Source organism: Pyrus communis, chromosome 15 (assembly GCF_041283825.1).
Source record: "Pyrus communis isolate YQ-2024b chromosome 15, ASM4128382v1, whole genome shotgun sequence".
Taxonomy (NCBI): domain Eukaryota; kingdom Viridiplantae; phylum Streptophyta; class Magnoliopsida; order Rosales; family Rosaceae; genus Pyrus; species Pyrus communis.
Window position 1 is genome coordinate 7589791 of NC_142579.1, and position 19858 is coordinate 7609648.

Sequence of the window (19858 nt, forward strand, 5' to 3'; positions counted from 1 at the left end):
GTAAAATTTTGAGTAGGAAGTGCACATAGGCCTCTGAAAATCGTTGTTCATATTGATACGGTACTGCACAAACTCTGGAAAAAATTTTGGTTGAGGACAATACATGATATCATGTGTATTCAAATTGCAAAGGGCACAAACTGTAGGTGCTTCTTGTGAGGCTCCAAACCAATCCATTGCTGCAATGCTCTTAAAACCAACAAATTGTTACCTAAAAAAAAATTAAAATCAAGTAAATAAAAAGATATATACAAAAATAATTAACTAAGAGTTTATAAACACAAATTATTTAAAACAATCACCGATAATGGCGCCACCTTCCTACTTTCAGTACGTATCCTCATTCTGTTGAGGCACTAGCATGCTTGGAAGGGTTGCGCTTGGTTACAACACTACAAATGGACCATGTTCTCTTTGAAAGTGACTCCATTTCTCTGGTCAAGGCCCTTAACAGTCGGCACCACGACACTTTAGTATTGGGAAGATTAACTGATGATGCTTGTGCATTGTTAAACCAATTTTCATGGGAAAGGTTTACTTATGTTTATCGAGAAGTGAATGTTGTGGCACATAGGTTAATCATTTGCTTTTCTTCTCTAGATAAGCTACCTTGTGGATTCAGAATTCTCTGAATATTATAGAGGATGCACTACTAGTTGATTCTACGTACTATTAAGTTTTTCAACTAATAGATTTCGCCATTTATAAAATATAATTTGTTACAATTTATGTGGTTTACTCTTTTATAAGAATAATCTTTTCTAATTCGATTTCTATGGTCTTGAGTTTGATTCAGTGGCGACAGACACTTTTTTTTCTTGACTTGAATCACAATCACTTTGAACACGTCGGGATCATGAGAAGTGTGAAGTGGTGAGTAACCTTCGGATTTGGTATTGATTCTCCATAAACTTAGTGAAAGAACCTAAATGAAATTGGGTAGGTAATCACTTATTATGTTTATTCTTGTTATATCCCTTCTTGATGCAAAACCAAAGTGAAGAATTTTATTCTTTGTTCAAATTTCAATGTTTTTTTCTTTCTAAATATAAAAATTTAGAGTACAATAAGATATTTTGAGTGTCAATAATACACCATAAAAGACGGTATTTTTTCAATATTATTAAATAATAATGTTACATATTCAAGTGAAACTTTAAAGTTATAGTTTTTGAAGTTTGTTTTTTGTTTGGTTATTTAAGATTGAATTGTTTTTTATTATTTAAGATTGAATTGTTTTTGATTATTTAGTTAACGTTATGTTTGTAGCTCTTTTTACTTATTATTAATGATATTTTAAACTTGCAATCAGTAAGTGATAAACCTTGTTTTAAATTGTAAACCAATGTTATTACATTGTCCTACATTTTTTAAGACTATCTTAAGGAGGTGCACTTTTATAAATTATGCATAGGGCCCCTAAAATCTCAGAGGCGGCTTTGTGTCCAACAAATAACATCATCTATCACTTATGGGCAGATCAATAAAATATTATTACAACTTTAGAAGTTGGGACCGGTTCTAAAATTTATAAACAAATAGCATCAGGTATCATGGACTTCAAGGGACGGAGGCTGCGACGTCTTTTTTTAATTATCTGGAAAAGAAAAGAGAAAATAAAAAGAGAGCAAAGAATAGAGATTAGATTTTGGAGTTAGGTTGAATATCGTAGGAGGTGGCTGACCAGGAACACAAAAATAGGTCGATAACGAAAATTTGAGGGTTTTTAAGCTAATCTACGTCAAAGACAACTCAAGTTCAGAATATAAGAACAGAAAGTCGACAGAAAAACTGGCTTAATCGAAAACAGGAGAAGCTTCCTATATTTAATGCGAAAAAATGATCAAAGCGTAGCTATAAGCCATGCATGGGTTGGTGGAAGGCACTCTGTTTACAACCAGCCACCACACATGTATACGTACACAATGAAGTAGGTATGGTAGTTTGACTAGTTCTAACCAAAACCATCGTCCTCCACGTTTGTTTTTTAATTTTTACATATAAATAAACAGCAGGGTATGATCTTGTTTTCTGGTTGAACACTATCATATATTTTTCAGGGCAACTTGGATTCGACGTCGTTGACTAGAACTTGAAATATGGTTGGTGAAAAATCATCCATGTAACAAGTGATTGCGTGCGGCAACTGAAAGGTCATTTGCTATTGGCATAAGCCACATAGCATGAAAGAGACTCCACCCCAATGAAAATTCTTCCAATTGAAGGAACTTAATTTCTGGGTTTTGAATTTGGGTTATGGATACGACGGAATGGCACAAACGTTGATTTTTGCTTTTGATGATGAGGTAGCACAAAAAAGGAATCAGTTGGTGGCTTCGTCACAATAAAGGTCGAATAAACTTACAAAAGTATTTCAGCATTCCCTAATCACTATAGTGTAATTCACATACACAAAAAATCGAACCCATTGTTGTAGGAAACACAACAATAGGACCCACAAACACTAGTCGGTATTTCTCCCGCTTTCGCCACCGGCAAGAAACAGGTGTGGGGTTTTACCAAAAAATTTCAGCAATATGTGTGTTGTACAATTGCTTATGAAGCACTAGATGCTCATCTCTCTAGTCGACATGGGACTCAATTTTGGCTTAAATCAAAGCCATCAAACTCCAACACTCAGAACCTACTATGTAAAATACAAACTTAAAATTTGTCCCAACACTAAGAATCAAAATATATGATATCATATTATTAGTGCGTTTAATGTTGTGTTGAATAGGAAGATAGTAGCCATAAAATGAATCCACCGCTAACATCATTATCTTTCAATACAAACTATATTATCTTCGATGAAAATAGAGGAGCATTCCTGCCCTATAGTCAAACATGCATCATTAACGTTTATCAACAACCAATTCTTGAGGTTATCCTATATAGTCAATATTGAATCGTTTTTTTGTTTCTTTTGGTTGTCAAGTGTCGTTATGGAATTCAAAAACCCATTTGGGGCAAATTCTCAGGCAGACAATATTGTATACTTCCTTTTCTGAATAGTCAATACGGAATTCAAAAACCATTTGTCATTTCACAAACTAATCTCGATTGGTGCACATGACCCTGTAGCCAATGCTATGAGTATAAAAACAAAACACAAAAATTATGAAAACATCATACAGATGATGATGTTTTTCCCATTTAATTAAATTTAGAAAATAAGAGGAGAAAGAAAGATAGATAGGGAGGTAAGTATAGCATGAATGAACCTAACCACCAACCACAACCGATAACCTATACACCATCATCCGATATTATTTCAACATCTATTTTTATATTAATAAAAGTAGCCACCAACACATCTTGGTCTTTTTCTCAATCATTAAACCAATAGGTTAACTACATTTTTCAGCCCAAGATTTGTAGGTCGTAAAATGAGTTAAGATGCTTTAATTTTTTTGCATTTTACACTAATGTGATTTCTGAATTTCAATAGTTTAACATTTCCATCAATTTCAAATTTTAATACTTTACTCTTTTACTTTTTTTTTCCTATTCTTTTATGAAATTAACAATCAATGACGGTATAAAATGTGGGCTCAGTACATATCACTTCAACACTTAATGTCTCGTTAGATTATGAAATTGACAAAGAGATTAAATTGGTGCGTGCAATTCAGAAATCACGTAGTGTAAAATTAAAAATTAAAATCTCGTGACTCATTTTTTGCAAATGATTTCAAACCTTATAGTCAAAAATCTAGTTAAATCCTAAATCAGTTATTCATTCTGCTCCTATGAGAGACATAACCTTGTATGCTTTTTGAAAACTAGCATTTCTGCATGCGCCTTGAAACTCCTCGAAACTGATGACATACTGCACGCGTCTCCAGTCGTCGTCAATGAATAGGATTATCATCCATCTTGGTTGTACCTTCTTTTCTCCAACGACAGGTTTTTAATTTCTTATGCAGTTATATGAGTGCTATGCAACAGTTATATGGGTTGCAGCAATCAACTGAACTGGAACCGCTAAGTCTGCAACGTGGGTTCCTTCACGTTCGTGTTTTCATTTTTTTCTTTTTAGTTTTTCATTTATTTATTGTGCTTTCTACTTTTGCTTTTTTATTTGGACATTTCTATCCTTTATCAATATTCCTAACAGTAAATCACGGGAGTTAAATTTTTTTGTTTGATGGGCTTTATAATCTAATTATTTTTGGTGAAGTTTTGAGATATCAAACTTGACTTCTGGCATTCTAATATTAGAGATATTCTAAAAATTAATAAAAATAAAAAATAAAAAAACCTATTTTCAACAAGATTTATGATCTTCCGTCTCAGTCCATCAAACGCAACGCCGTTTACATATTTTTGTCGCAAAATTATTTGTTTTCATTTTATTTTAATCATTTTTACAACATTAGAAGGAAAAAAAAAAAAGATAAAACCAAGAGTTGGTAAATATAGACGGTTGAGTGAGAAAGAATTGACTTGAGAAAGAGCTGGACGTCAAAATCCAACTTCCCCCTAAAGCTATTTACTAAACTAACTGGGAGAGAATTTTTGTGTGTTCAATCAAGTCTTGATACATTAAGTGTAACAATATAATTGGTTGAAAATTTGAAATTTTTTTTCAAATAATTGTATTATGACATTTAACGTATCAGACCGTGTTATTGGCACACTAAAAAAAAATCACTAACTAGAATCAAATTAGGAATAACATTAAATGCTTATATGTTGATCATTAATTCCCCATTTCATCTACCCAAAAAAAAATAAAAAATAAAAAAATAATAAAAAAAAAATCCCCATTTCATGTGAAAGCATTGTTAGTCGAACAAGGGTGCATTTTGCTCCTTCTTTGTGTATAATATTGTGAATGTCTCACTTGTATTTCCATTTTTTTTTGTAAGTAAACACATTTGTAATTCGTAGTCGTAATATTCTAACCGCTTACGTTTGTTCTTTGTTAAATCTTTCTCGTCAATTTCGTTTGTTATTTTCTAAAAACTTGGAACATATAAAATAAACTTTTAAATTATGGGCTTACATATTATCACACGTGATTTTTTTTTAAAGAAAATTTACGAAAAGTTCAAAAAAACTTTAGTTTTAATAAAAAAATTATAAATAAATGTATAGTGAATAGTACCAGAAATGTTTCGTTAAAACTCTATATTTTTAATTAGAAATGAGGACAAAATTAACAGACATACTGATGCATCTAAAAAAAAAATGAAGGAGCCACTTAGTATTACAGTCTGGTAGTATTCCTTTTTATTTGGAAGTGAGAAGTCTTAAGTTTGAATCTCGTGGATGATAAATTCGATACCAAATTAGACTGCACATTGTGTGATTTTGCCAAATTCTCTTTTTTCTTGATATAAAAATATCTATGTATTCAAAGAAAAAAAAAAAAAAAAAAAAAAAGAGTAAGGGTGAAGGGTTGGTCGACTGCACCACCCAACTCACAGTCAAGATACGCCAGGTCCAAAATTTAATTCCTTTATTCATTATTCGTGGTGCAATTTCTGCTTTTATCTATTTGCTCCCCCAAATCCTAAATAAATTTAAAAACCCAGAAAACACAAATTAAAACTTGATTTACCCCAAAAAATTCACACACGAGAAAAACAGAGAGAGGGAAAATCACTTTGACTGGAGAGAGAGAGAGCACCTTGATCTTAATTACATATGGGTAGAGAGAGAAAGGGGGTAGCTAGGAGTTGCTGTAGACGAAGGAAGAAGGTGTAATTGGCAGGTAACACGTGCATTTCTTATTAATGCCGTTAACTTGTTCGCATACAGATGCAGTCTCAATTCTCCTCCAACCCCAACCCCAAACCCACACCTACCTCTCTCTCTAATTCCTCCTTAACATAAATACTCCCAATGATCACACTCATAACACACACAGTGAACCAAATACGCGTTTCTGGGCTCTCTGTTTTCTCTCCCACCTCTGCCTCTTGATTCATACATAATGCTTGGTGCCCAGATAGCAATTTGAGCAGCTCGATCAAGATTCCAGCTCTTTTTCTCTTCACTTTTGAGGTTTGTGACCCATTTGCTTTAGACCCTTTAAAGTTATTGGCTTGTGCGTGCTTCTGTTATGATTTGCGTTTTGGTGATGTGGGTTTTGTTTGTATTGGATATTGGTTGTTGGGAAGTGGTTTGATTGGAGTTGGAATTTGTTTTGGAACCTCCAAAGGCTGTATTTTTGTGGGTAGCTTTTAGTTTTTTGAGTGAGGATGTGTTTGCAGTGGATTTGGGATTTTAATTTGTAGTTTCTGGAGTCTATGGTTTCACAAAGGTGCATTCTTTTTCTTTCCTTTTTGGTAACCTGAGAACTATATACTTAGGGTGTTCTGTTTCCTTGAGCTGGAATTCAAAGGTTCAATTAGTGTAACATTGTATTTAGTATTGAAATTTAATTTTAATTACACTTAAAACAAGGATAATTTATCAAAATGAGAGTTCATGATGGTATGGAATTAGATATAATAAAAAAACATCAACTCCCTTTCATGCAACCAAAAGCAGCCTTAGTATAACTGGTTAGATGTTCGTAATTGCTATCATGTTGCACTTTGGATCATGAATTTCATTCCTTAATTGCTATGAGAAGAAAGAGGCAATGGGGAAAAGCCCCATTTGGAATTACTATACCTTTAATCATAATATCATGTTGGTAGCTTATTTGAAAGCTACAGTGAATTTGTTGGACTAAAACTTATTAAAATTTCACTTACGATGTTGATGGCATAATTTGTTGATCAGCAGCATGTCGGAAGCCCAGAGGAAATTGTTGACAGTACCCAGTTTCCATCGTGGAAATGGGTCCGTAAATGGGTTACTCAGGCATCCTTCTATGGCATCTAAAGTTGATGAATTCTGCTATGCCCTTGGTGGGAAGAAGCCAATCCATAGCATTTTAATTGCAAACAATGGAATGGCCGCGGTCAAGTTTATTCGTAGTGTGAGGACATGGTCTTATGAGACATTTGGTACAGAGAAGGCTGTTTTATTGGTGGCAATGGCCACACCAGAGGACATGAGAATCAATGCAGAACACATCAGAATCGCCGATCAGTTTGTGGAGGTTCCTGGTGGAACTAACAATAATAATTATGCCAATGTGCAACTCATTATAGAGGTGCGTATCCAAAGCTTTTAACCTATGTTTTCCACTTTTTTATTTTATCACCATCAAAAGTGTATGATAACGAAGAAGATATCCAACTCAGTTGCTGAGGAACCTTGCAGCCGAAAGAAGTTTTGAGTGGTTTGATTTTGTCACCATTTGTTTGACTGCAAGAAATGAAATTTGATTTAAATAAGAGGAAAATCAGAGAAGTGGATACTAATATCAAAATTATGAACATGCAAATGAAGAGGCTGGAGATCGTTATTTTTCTCAGAAGTCATAGAAGATTTATGAGTGATTATGGGAGGTGTGTTTTGATATTAGTGAGCCGCATTTCGTGTGGTAAACTGTCAGCAGAAAATACATGGTGTTTATCATTTGAACAAAGTTATTGATCTCTAAAGTGGGAGTTGCTTCCTAATAGAGGGTTGCAATCCCGGCATGAACCTTCTGACTCTCTTTGTTCCACTCATTCAGTAAATTTTTTGTTCCACTAACTCAGTAAACTTTGTTTCACTCACTCCCTGGCACTCTCCATGTAGAGTATTTCAACATTTTCATCAAAACTCCATGTCATGGCCTCCTGTAGTTCTTGTTAGCATGGAGCATTACGTTACGTGTAGTTCTGAAGCATGTCATGGCTTCCTGTAGTTCTTGTTAGCATTTCACCTGAATTTTTTGTTCTTTATTACCCAGATGGCAGAGAGAACACATGTTAATGCAGTTTGGCCTGGTTGGGGTCATGCCTCTGAGAACCCTGAGCTTCCAGATGCATTGAATGCAAAGGGAATTGTATTTCTTGGGCCACCATCTGTATCTATGGCAGCATTAGGAGATAAAATTGGTTCATCATTAATTGCTCAGGCTGCCAACGTACCTACTCTTCCATGGAGCGGATCACATGTATGAATCCTGAAAACCGTGTCCAATTTTCATTTGGTTGCTTTTGCCGGGTAATGCAATCTGATATTGTTAGTGTCTGTTCTCCAGGTGAAAATTCCTTCAGATAGCTGCTTGGTTACAATCCCAGAGGAAGTATATAGGGAAGCGTGTGTTTATACAACAGAGGAAGCTGTTGCAAGTTGTCAGGTTGTAGGTTACCCAGCAATGATTAAGGCTTCTTGGGGTGGTGGTGGTAAAGGCATAAGAAAGGTTTGTGTCATACGTGAAAATTTACCCTTGGCTAATATGCCTGTGAATAGTCAGCTGAACTAAGTGGAATTATTTACTTTTCTAGGTCCATAATGATGATGAGGTAAGGGCATTGTTCAAGCAAGTTCAGGGTGAAGTTCCTGGATCTCCAATATTTATAATGAAACTCGCATCCCAGGTCAGATAGTCTATTCCGTTTTGATCTGGATGATCATAATTGCTGAACTTCAGACCAGACATTGCCAATTTTTCTATTTTCTTTTATCAGAGCCGGCATTTAGAGGTACAGTTACTGTGTGATCAGTATGGAAATGTTGCAGCTTTGCATAGCCGTGACTGCAGTGTTCAAAGGCGGCACCAGAAGGTAATCATTTTATGGCATTCTAATTTAATACTCTTTGTTTTCACATTCACTAGCTTGGTCTTCTGGGGAATTTTGTACTCCTTTCTTAGAATTTCTCCAGTACTCATCAATGCACGGTATCTTCTGCTGGAGATGTTTCACCATCAAAACTTAACTTGTTTATATGTTTTATAGATCATTGAGGAGGGTCCAATTACTGTAGCTCCTATAGAGACTGTAAAAAAGTTGGAGCAATCAGCTCGAAGGTTGGCTAAATCTGTTAATTATGTTGGAGCAGCTACTGTTGAGTACCTCTACAGTATGGAAACTGGCGAGTACTATTTCTTGGAGCTGAACCCTCGATTACAGGTTTGTTATTTCTGTTCATGTAGTCTTTTCTTCTAGCGTATGAACTCGTTTTTTGTTGTTTTCTTTAATTTGTTTTGTTGGTAGCATTGTAGCACTGAATAATGCACTGGTGCAGGAAATTTGTATGCCTGAAGTGAATATAGAAACAAAAATATGCTTTGTTATTGCTAACCAAGCCATTTAATCTTAACGCAACCTCTTACAGAAGGATTAACATCATATTATCATTAGAATTTCATATGGCTTGTTAACTTCTGGAGTTGTATCTGCTTTTCAAGACAAATAACTTTACGAGTTTAACGAAATGTTTTTTATTTAATTGACTCCGTGTAGGTGGAGCACCCAGTCACTGAGTGGATAGCTGAAATGAATCTTCCAGCAGCCCAAGTTGTAGTTGGGATGGGCATACCTCTCTGGCAAATCCCTGGTTGGTCATAATTGCTGGATTTCTTCTAAGATATCGATTTCTTTATTGTTTTTAATTTGTTCACATTCCCTGTTCATATGATTCATTCGATCAGAGATAAGGCGATTTTATGGAATGGAACATGGTGGTGGGTATGATGCTTGGAGAAAGACCTCAGCTATTGCTACCCCATTCGATTTTGACAAGGCAGAATCTACAAGGCCAAAGGGTCATTGTGTCGCAGTGCGTGTAACAAGTGAGGATCCAGATGATGGCTTTAAGCCTACCAGTGGGAAAGTACAGGTTAGTTATGATCGTTCCTCAGTCTTACTTGAACTTGCTTTCATGCTTTCGTGACTATATTGAGCTGTCAAACTATATGCAGGAGTTGAGTTTTAAAAGCAAGCCAAATGTTTGGGCATACTTTTCTGTTAAGGTAAATATCTTCTAAGTGGATAATGACAAATTCCTCCATAAAAGAAAAAGAAAATTTTAGTTCTCAGATAAATTCTTATTTATGTTGTGATTTGCAGTCTGGAGGGGGCATTCATGAATTCTCAGACTCTCAGTTTGGTGAGTATTAACCTACTTTGACTGTTTTTTATTTTTTTTATTTTTTTATTTTTAAAATAGTTATCAGTCTTTGCTGCTGACGTATTAAAACAAATACCTCTTCTTCTAGGACATGTTTTTGCATTTGGAGAGTCTCGAGCTCTAGCTATTGCAAATATGGTTCTTGGGCTGAAGGAAATTCAAATTAGAGGAGAAGTTCGTACAAATGTTGATTATTCAATAGATCTTCTACATGTAAACTTCCCAAAATCTATTATATTCTTTACCATCCTTTCAAAAAATAATATAAGGATCATTGAATTTTGATGAATTTTCAAGTAACTCTATGTCATTTGTTCTGTAGGCCTCAGACTATAGAGAGAATAAAATCCACACGGGTTGGTTGGATAGTAGAATTGCCATGCGTGTTAGAGCAGAAAGGCCTCCTTGGTATCTTTCTGTAGTTGGAGGGACTCTGTTTGTAAGTGCAACTATCTTCCTTAATCGTTGATTTCTGAATATTTTACTTGTAAAATGCATCACTTACATTTCCTATTATGGCCTTTTCAGAAAGCATCTGCCAGTAGTGCAGCAATGGTGTCAGATTATGTGGGTTATCTTGAGAAAGGGCAAATTCCACCCAAGGTATGGTACTAAAACAATGTCCTTCAGAGAAATGTGTTTTATATGCCCTTTCAATTAATTTTTGTGAAAATTTGATTTCAGCACATATCACATGTCCATGCACAAGTATCGTTGAACATTGAAGGGAGCAAATACACGGTATGTTTTTGAATGGCGTTGCTTCACTCAGGGACTTCTTTTAATGTTTTAGGAATTTTTGGAGATTTGTGGTTGGCAAAATCAATAGTTATATCTAATCAACGTCATGAAACCTATTTATAGATTGACATGGTGAGGGGGGGTCCAGGAAGCTACAGATTGAGGATGAATGAGTCAGTGATTGAAGCAGAGATACATACTTTACGCGATGGGGGTTTGTTGATGCAGGCAAGTACAAATCATCTCTTTATTGTTTTCATTCTTGTAACTTCACAGATGATTTGCGCTTGCTCATATTATTCTATAAGCACATTACAAACTCAATACCAGAGGGAGGTGTGCCATGATGGACCATGCGGATAAGATTGGTCTTTCTTATATTTCTTACATGCAGTTTGTGACTGATAACTTCTGTTTCGTTACAGTTGGATGGGAACAGTCACATTATATATGCAGAGGAAGAAGCAGCTGGAACTCGCCTTCTTATTGATGGAAGGACTTGCTTGCTTCAGGTACCCACATTTCTTTGTCTTCTTCCCCTAAATTCCCTTCAGCAAGCTGAGTTGTTGACCATTGTTGAATCCAGAATGACCATGATCCGTCCAAGTTAATAGCAGAGACACCATGCAAGCTGCTGAGGTACTTGGTTACTGATGGTAGTCATGTTGAAGGTGACACACCATATGCCGAGGTTGAGGTTATGAAGATGTGTATGCCTCTTCTTTCACCTGCTTCTGGAGCTATCCACTTTAGAATGTCTGAAGGTCAAGCAATGCAGGTAAGTCTAGATCCAGTTAGGAGTTAAATACATTCTTCTCTTGATAGAGTTTTAAATAAAATTGGTTTTGTGTAGGCTGGTGAACTTATTGCAAAGCTTGATTTAGATGATCCTTCGGCTGTAAGAAAGGCAGAACCTTTCCATGGAAGCTTCCCAGTTCTGGGGCCTCCAACTGCAATTTCTGGTAAAGTTCACCAGAGATGTGCTGCTAGCATAATTGCAGCCCGAATGATTCTTGCTGGTTATGAGCATAACATTGATGAAGTGAGTTCTCATTCAACATATATAATATTTTGAACACTTTTTCAGTTTGTTATATATTTTTTCAGGTTCTTGGGCTTTGTAAATGTGGGAATACATTCCGCACTATCATGTGTAGATTGAGTTGTTATTCTTAAACTTGTCTTATCTAAGAGTTGTCATCTACCTCAGGTAGTGCAAAACTTGCTCACTTGCCTGGACAGTCCTGAACTCCCTTTCCTTCAATGGCAAGAGTGCTTTGCTGTTCTAGCAACCCGCCTACCCAAAGATCTTAAAAATGAAGTAAGAAAAGTATGGTTGTTTTCTCCTGGATTTATGCTACAAATGAGTCTTTATGCTCATGTGTGATTCTCTTGTATAATTTTACAGTTGGAATCAAAATTTAAGGAATTTGAGGTGATTTCTAGTTCTCAGAATGTTGAGTTCCCCGCTAAGTTGTTGCGCAGTGTTCTTGAGGTGGGTATTACGTTTTAAATTCCTTGTTTGGGTACTATTTTCTACTTTCTTCTTAAGAATGTTGTATTTTTTTTTTCTACATATTCTTTGCAGGCCCATCTATTCTCCTGTCCTGATAAAGAGAAAGGAGCCCAAGAAAGGCTTGTTGAGCCTTTGATGAGCCTTGTGAAGTCTTATGAGGGTGGACGAGAAAGTCATGCCCGAGTTATCGTCCAATCCCTTTTTGAAGAGTACCTGTCTGTTGAAGAATTATTCAGTGACAACATTCAGGTTAGACTCTTGTTATGAAAGACAACTTTTCCCTGTAGCCACCTGGTTTGTGTTTTGACTGACTTTTATTTAGATTTTATAAATTTTCTATTCATAAATCTTTTATTAATATTTGATTAAGACAGTAATTAAAAGTTGTCTGCAATAATGATCATTGAACTTCGATTGCGATATTTGGCTTCAATAGTTTTACAGTTTAGTATACCCTGATAATTAGGAACTTGGCGCTACAAGATTTTGGATGTTGTATACTTGTGATTTTCCTTTTGCTTGTGATAATCTTCGTTCATGATAGACTAATATTTGTGACTCCAGGCTGATGTGATTGAACGCCTTCGACTTCAATATAAAAAAGATCTATTGAAGATTGTGGACATTGTGCTTTCTCACCAGGTAATAAAATCAATAACATGCTCAGATGAGTTGCCTTTCCTTGTCTCGTTCAATTTTGCTGTTAGACATTATTTTACGCATGTACTATGCATCTTGTTCTTGCAGGGTGTCAAGAACAAAAATAAGTTGATACTACGACTCATGGAACAACTGGTCTACCCCAACCCTGCTGCGTACAGGGAAAAGCTAATTCGGTTTTCTCAACTTAACCATACAAGCTATTCTGAGGTTTGCCATTGCACTGAGCTTGAACTAATAATTATATTATGTTGACATTTTTCTTTCTCTGTTTTTAAGTATTTTCTCGGGTAATCAACAGCTGTTTACTTTTATTTTTCAATTGTACTGAGCAAATCAATCCAAGCTGAACTATTAGTTTTATTGTGTAGATCTTTCTTCCTCTCAAGTTTTCCAAAACCAATTTAAATTGTCCTCACATAAAATATTAATAGTTAATTACTTCTGTATAATAGCCGCAATTTTTTAACAGCACAAATAAAATTTATGCAGTTGGCACTAAAGGCAAGTCAACTGATGGAGCAAACCAAGTTGAGTGAACTTCGTTCCAGCATTGCCAGAAGTCTTTCTGAGTTAGAGATGTTTACCGAGGATGGTGAAAGCATGGATACTCCCAAGAGGAAAAGTGCCATAAATGAACGAATGGAGGATCTTGTGAGTGCTCCTTTGGCAGTTGAAGATGCCCTTGTAGGTCTATTTGATCACAGTGATCACACACTTCAGAGGCGGGTTGTGGAGAGCTATGTGCGTCGGTTATACCAGGTACAATGGTTTGAACACTTTGAGTTCCTGCTTACTTTATTTTTCAGTCATTTCCTTGTTTAACTTTGCTTTTTTTTGTTATCAGCCGTATCTTGTAAAGGGGAGTGTGAGGATGCAGTGGCAAAGATCTGGTCTTATGGCTTCCTGGGAGTTCTTGGACGAACATACAGAGAGAAAAAATGCAAATGAAGATCAATCTTCTGGTAAATCAATTGAGAAATACAGTGAGAGAAAATGGGGAGTCATGATTATTATCAAATCCCTTCAATTTCTGCCAGCAATTATTAGTGCTGCATTGAAGGAAATGTCTCATCAACTTCATGAATCAATTCCGAATGGATCTAGTGATCCAAGCGGCTTTGGAAATATGATGCATATTGCTTTAGTTGGCATCAACAATCCGATGAGTTTACTTCAGGATAGGTATTGTACCTGCCCTTTATCTTTTCGTTGAAGTTTTCAACTTTGATTTAAACATGTGGCGATAATCCGGGACTGATCGTGTATTGAAAAACTTATACATTATGTGGGATCCTTAAGCGATCACTGTATTCTGATTAGTCCATAATCTTACCAAGTCTAAATTTTAAATTAGATCTCTATACACTCCAAATTTACAATGGTTCTATTTCAGATAATAAACAGCTTTACTCATTTCTTTTTATTTGCAACGAAATCCCTAATAGAATCTACAGTTGAAACCTTCCTGACCAGCATTGTTCATGCATGGCAGTGGCGATGAGGATCAGGCTCAAGAAAGAATTAAGAAGTTAGCGAAAATACTAAAAGAGCAAGGAGTAGCCTCCAGTCTGCACAGTGCAGGTGTCAGGGTAATTAGTTGCATCATACAAAGAGATGAAGGGCGAGCTCCTATGAGGCATTCCTTCCACTGGTCGTCAGAGAAACTCTATTACGAGGAAGAGCCATTATTGCGTCATCTGGAACCACCTCTATCCATTTACCTTGAGTTGGTTAGTAATTTTGTGGCTTTAGCTCCTGTGTTTTAAGCAAAGTTCGGGATACACCTCTTTTTATGAAGTTACTCATCTTTTGTTCTGATTCAGGACAAGCTTAAAGGTTATGAGAATGTACAGTATACCCCATCCCGGGACCGTCAGTGGCACTTGTACAGCGTTGTAGATAAGCCACAACCAACCAAAAGGATGTTCCTCAGAACACTTGTAAGGCAGCCCACTTCAAATGATGGGTTCGCTGGATTTCAAAGGCTAGACATGGAAGCAGCTAATAAGCAATGGGCTTTGTCATTTACTTCAAGGAGTATTTTGAGGTCCTTATTGACAGCAATGGAAGAGTTGGAACTTAATGCACACAATGCCAGTGTCAAATCTGACCATACTCATATGTACCTTTATATCTTGCGTGAGCAACAAATTGATGATCTACTGCCGTACCCTAAGTAATTTTTTTGCTTCTTCTTATTTAGTATTTTCTTTTTCTTCTGAGATGAGATGGGGAACCTTTTAGAATCTTACATTGGAGATGTTCTTCCAGGAGAGTTGATTTAGAAGCTGGACAAGAAGAAACTGTGGCGGAGGCCATCTTAGAAGAACTTGCACGGGAAATCCATGCGTCTGTTGGTGTAAGGATGCATAGGTTGGGTGTTTGTGAGTGGGAAGTGAAGCTGTGGATTGCATCCTCTCGGCAGGCAAATGTTGCTTGGAGGGTTGTCGTCACAAACGTGACTGGTCATACCTGCACTGTACATGTAAGTTCTTTACCATCAAGTTACATTTTCGAGCTATATAATTGTTGAAGGTCGTTTTGCAAAAGCAAACTAGCGTGGCCGGACGAGTAGTAATGATTCATACCATAGGTTGAACATAGATTGAGCTAGAACAGAATTTTACCAATGCGTCATTTGATTATCTATTTTAGCTAGAAATTTATCACTAAGAGACTGATCTTTAGGTGGAAGTCAGCTTTATTTATTTTTATTGAAAAGAAAAGTGAGAAAAACCTTGGTGGGTACCTGATACATATTGTGGTAGACCTGATATATGGTGGTCTACAAACTCTTGCTGGTCTAGGTTGACTGACTAAACAATATGCTGCTTTAGTTTTCTACATATTGCACACAGGTTAATGAATAATTTGTAATGTCGGTCTTAAAGCAAATATAGTCTCTAATTATTTATATGGATCATGAGTCATGACTGTATAACTGGTGAACATGATAATCAGATATATCGGGAACTAGAAGATACCAGCAAACAGAGGGTGGTATACCATTCAGCCTCTACACAGGCCCCCCTGCATGGTTTACCAGTGAATGCACAGTATCAGCCTTTGGGAGCTATTGACCGCAGACGTCTGTTGGCCAGGAGAACCAGCACCACTTACTGCTATGATTTTCCACTGGTGAGAATTGATAGGAATTTGTTTTTTCTTATTTTATGTTTCTCCATGATTCACCAAGATATGAAACTTACTGGAGATAAATGTTATTTTTTGCAGGCATTTCAGACGGCCTTGGAACAGGCATGGGCATCCCAGTTGCCAGGTAGTAAAAAACCAAAAGATAAAATTCTTAAAGTCACTGAGCTCAAGTTTTCTGACCAGCATGGCACCTGGGGCACTCCTCTTGTTGAAGTGGTTCGTCCACCTGGGCTCAATGACGTAGGTATGGTAGCCTGGTTTATGGAGATGTCTACCCCTGAGTTCCCTTCAGGAAGGAAGATACTGATTGTTTCAAATGATGTGACCTTCAAAGCTGGATCTTTTGGTCCAAGAGAGGATGCATTCTTCTTTGCAGTAACTGAACTTGCTTGTGCTAAGAAACTGCCTTTAATATACCTGGCAGCAAACTCAGGTGCCCGTATTGGGGTAGCTGAAGAAGTCAAGTCCTGCTTTAAAGTTGGTTGGTCTGATGAATCGAGTCCTGAGCGTGGCTTTCAGTATGTATATTTAACCTCTGAGGATTATGCGCGGATTGGATCATCTGTGATAGCACATGAATTAAAGCTGGCAAGTGGAGAAACCAGATGGGTTATAGATACCATTGTTGGAAAGGAGGATGGCTTGGGAGTTGAAAGCTTGACTGGCAGTGGAGCAATTGCTGGTGCATTTTCAAGGGCATACAGGGAAACCTTTACCTTAACATACGTGACTGGCAGAACCGTAGGTATAGGGGCTTATCTTGCTCGGCTTGGGATGCGGTGCATACAGAGGCTTGATCAGCCCATTATTTTAACTGGTTTCTCTGCATTGAACAAACTTCTTGGCCGGGAGGTGTACAGCTCCCATATGCAACTTGGAGGACCAAAAATTATGGGAACGAATGGGGTTGTCCATCTAACGGTTGCTGATGATCTTGAAGGAATATCTGCTATTGTGAAGTGGTTAAGTTATGTTCCTGCCCATGCTGGTGGACCACTCCCCATTTTGAGTCCCTCAGATCCTCCAGAAAGGCCTGTTGAGTACTGCCCTGAGAATTCATGTGATCCTCGTGCTGCTATTAGCGGCGCTTTAAATGGTGATGGAAAGTGGATGGGGGGTATTTTTGACAAAGACAGCTTTATTGAGACACTAGAAGGTTGGGCGAGGACGGTTGTTACTGGAAGGGCAAAGCTTGGAGGAATCCCTGTAGGAATAGTTGCTGTCGAGACCCAGACGGTGATGCAAATTATACCTGCTGATCCAGGCCAGCTTGATTCGCATGAGAGGGTTGTTCCTCAGGCTGGGCAAGTATGGTTTCCTGATTCTGCTAGTAAGACAGCCCAAGCGTTATTAGATTTCAACAGAGAAGAGCTCCCACTTTTCATTCTTGCCAACTGGAGAGGATTTTCTGGTGGGCAGAGGGACCTTTTCGAAGGGATCCTTCAGGCTGGATCAACCATTGTGGAGAACCTTAGGACTTACAAACAGCCCATATTTGTGTTCATCCCCATGATGGGCGAGCTCCGCGGTGGAGCGTGGGTGGTTGTGGATAGTCGAATAAACCCAGACCATATTGAAATGTATGCTGATCGAACTGCTAGAGGTAACGTGCTTGAGCCAGAGGGGATGATCGAGATCAAGTTCAGGAACAAGGAGCTGCTGGAGAGCATGGGCAGGCTTGACCAACAGCTGATCCAACTGAAGGCAAAATTTCAGGAAGCCAAGAGCAGTGGGGCACACGAGATGGTTGAACCTCTACAGCATCAGATACGATCACGTGAAAAACAGCTTTTGCCTGTCTACACTCAGATAGCCACTAGATTTGCGGAACTGCACGATACTTCTCTCAGGATGGCTGCAAAGGGGGTAATCAGAGAAGTTTTGGACTGGAACAGCTCTCGATCTTTCTTCTATAAAAGATTGCGTCGGAGAATTTCCGAAGAGTCACTCATCAAGACAGTGAGAGATGCTGCTGGTGAACAGCTGTCGCATAAATCTGCTACAGATTTGATCAAGAACTGGTTTTTGAGTTCTGATATTCCAGGATGCAAAGAAGATGCTTGGGTGAACGACGAAATTTTCTTTAGATGGAAGGAAAATCCAAAAAATTACGAGGATAAACTAAAGGAGTTGCGGGTCCAGAAGGTATTGCTTCAATTGGCAAATATTGGTGACTCAGTTTCTGATTTGCAAGCCTTACCCCAAGGTCTTGCTGCCCTTCTAAGCAAGGTAAACAATCATGTTATATTCTTTTTTAAGCATCTTTCCACATCATCTTTTAGCCACCTGGATCTAATGATTTGAATGCAATGCAGGTCGAGCCATCAAGCAGAGCGCTGTTGATTGATGAACTCCGAAAGGTGCTCGGTTAATGGGACGTTGCTGTTTCACACAAGATTACTGTTCCATAAAACGCTTGTGTTGTATCTTCTTAATTCATAGTTCTAAATTGGTAAGTAGGTGCATGCCAATGATCTGCAGTTGGCAGACGAAAGAATGAAATGACTGCTTTCCTATCAGATGCATCATTAGATTGAGGTTGCTGATAGAAGCTTTTCAGTGTATTTTAGAGAAAGAAGATTTGTAGGGAGCAGTAAGTGTAAGTTTTGTAAGTCAAAGTAAAATGTAAGGAAATAGATAGTCAAAAAAGGAACACAACCAGCATTTGCAGGCTCTGTTTCAATATTTTTCGACATGGCTGATCGATGCTCGAAAATAAGAAGAATTATTATTTGTTTAACTTATGTTGCAGATTCATGCTCATCGCTGTGTCTTTATTTCTAAGAACCATGTAATTATTTCCATGACTATTTTTATATGGGTACAAAATTTGCACGATAAGTTGGACTGAAAACGATGGAATGATAAGTTGAATCTTGGCAGAAACCTTGGGTTAGAGAGTGTTCCAAGTTGGTTCTCAAAAGTAACGAAGGAAAGTCATACAAATTCAAGTCCAAGGTGAATGTTTGGTCGTCGACCATACATGGATTAGTAATACCACGATATCAAGTGCAATGAAATTACGATTTAGTAAGACCACAATATTGTCAGATAGGCAGTATTCTAAATTAGTTGAAGTTTGCACGTGGCTGAAGTTTGTTGGCACTGAATGTTGTCACCTCATCCAAATTTTTACTTATTTATTTATTTAAATTATTATTATTATTATTAATGTTCATTATGTATTTTTCATTAAAAAAATTGTTAAGTGAAGCCACCTTTTAGTTAATTATACCTTTTCTGGTGCATACAAAATGTCCTTGGCCAACTTCAAATCTTTATTTCCATGAAGGGGGAGAAGAAGTTGAACACAAAATGAAAACAAAATAAAAAGTGCAAAAAAACAAAAAAAACAAAAAAAAAAAACAAAAACAAAAAAAACAATTTGTTCTTCAAAAGTAACTTGGAAGTTGGAGGGGAGCTTGAGGAGAGATTTTTAAGTGTGTCGGGAAACTTGATAAAAAAAAAATTCCAACCAATTATATTATGACACTTAGTAGCATGTTGTGTTCCCGACGCATTGAAAATATTCTCGACGCATTAAATTTTCTCGAGCTTGAGATCAAGTTGTGACCTTGCGCCTCAATGCTGCTATCTCTCTTTCTATTTTCTTCTTCTCCTCACCTTTCATATACAGCTGATGCTGTGCATTCTTCTTGTCCCTCACTTTCATCTCCCTTGCTTCTCTCATCTGCCTAGCCTTGTTTCTCCTCACCGTGTCTTCCTTCTCCTAATCAAAGAACAATTAAAGTAAAAATTAATACTATAGCAGACATTGTAGACAACAAATGATCATCACCCCGGATCTCA

The 19858-nt window shown here is 37.1% G+C and overlaps 1 protein-coding gene across 2 annotated transcripts; it reads left to right on the top strand.

The window, feature by feature from the left end:
* Positions 1-5562: 5562 nt before the first annotated feature.
* LOC137747429 (acetyl-CoA carboxylase 1) lies at positions 5563-18788 on the top strand. Of its 2 annotated transcripts, none has more exons than XM_068487545.2 (32): positions 5563-6015; positions 6745-7117; positions 7805-8011; positions 8099-8260; positions 8346-8438; positions 8529-8624; positions 8799-8972; positions 9306-9399; positions 9494-9681; positions 9764-9814; positions 9912-9951; positions 10061-10185; positions 10295-10411; positions 10501-10575; positions 10657-10713; positions 10837-10941; positions 11139-11225; positions 11300-11491; positions 11567-11755; positions 11924-12034; positions 12122-12208; positions 12302-12478; positions 12794-12871; positions 12977-13099; positions 13382-13651; positions 13737-14074; positions 14385-14622; positions 14716-15068; positions 15164-15377; positions 15854-16030; positions 16127-18277; positions 18364-18788. In XM_068487545.2, the coding sequence occupies exons 2-32, from the start codon at positions 6746-6748 to the stop codon at positions 18418-18420; spliced, it is 6798 nt and encodes a 2265-aa protein (XP_068343646.2). In that variant the 5' UTR covers positions 5563-6015; position 6745; the 3' UTR covers positions 18421-18788. The 2 variants fall into 2 exon arrangements, with proteins under 2 accessions (XP_068343646.2, XP_068343638.2); XM_068487537.2 differs by having other exon boundaries at positions 5768-6015; positions 6742-7117.
* Positions 18789-19858: the final 1070 nt, after the last annotated feature.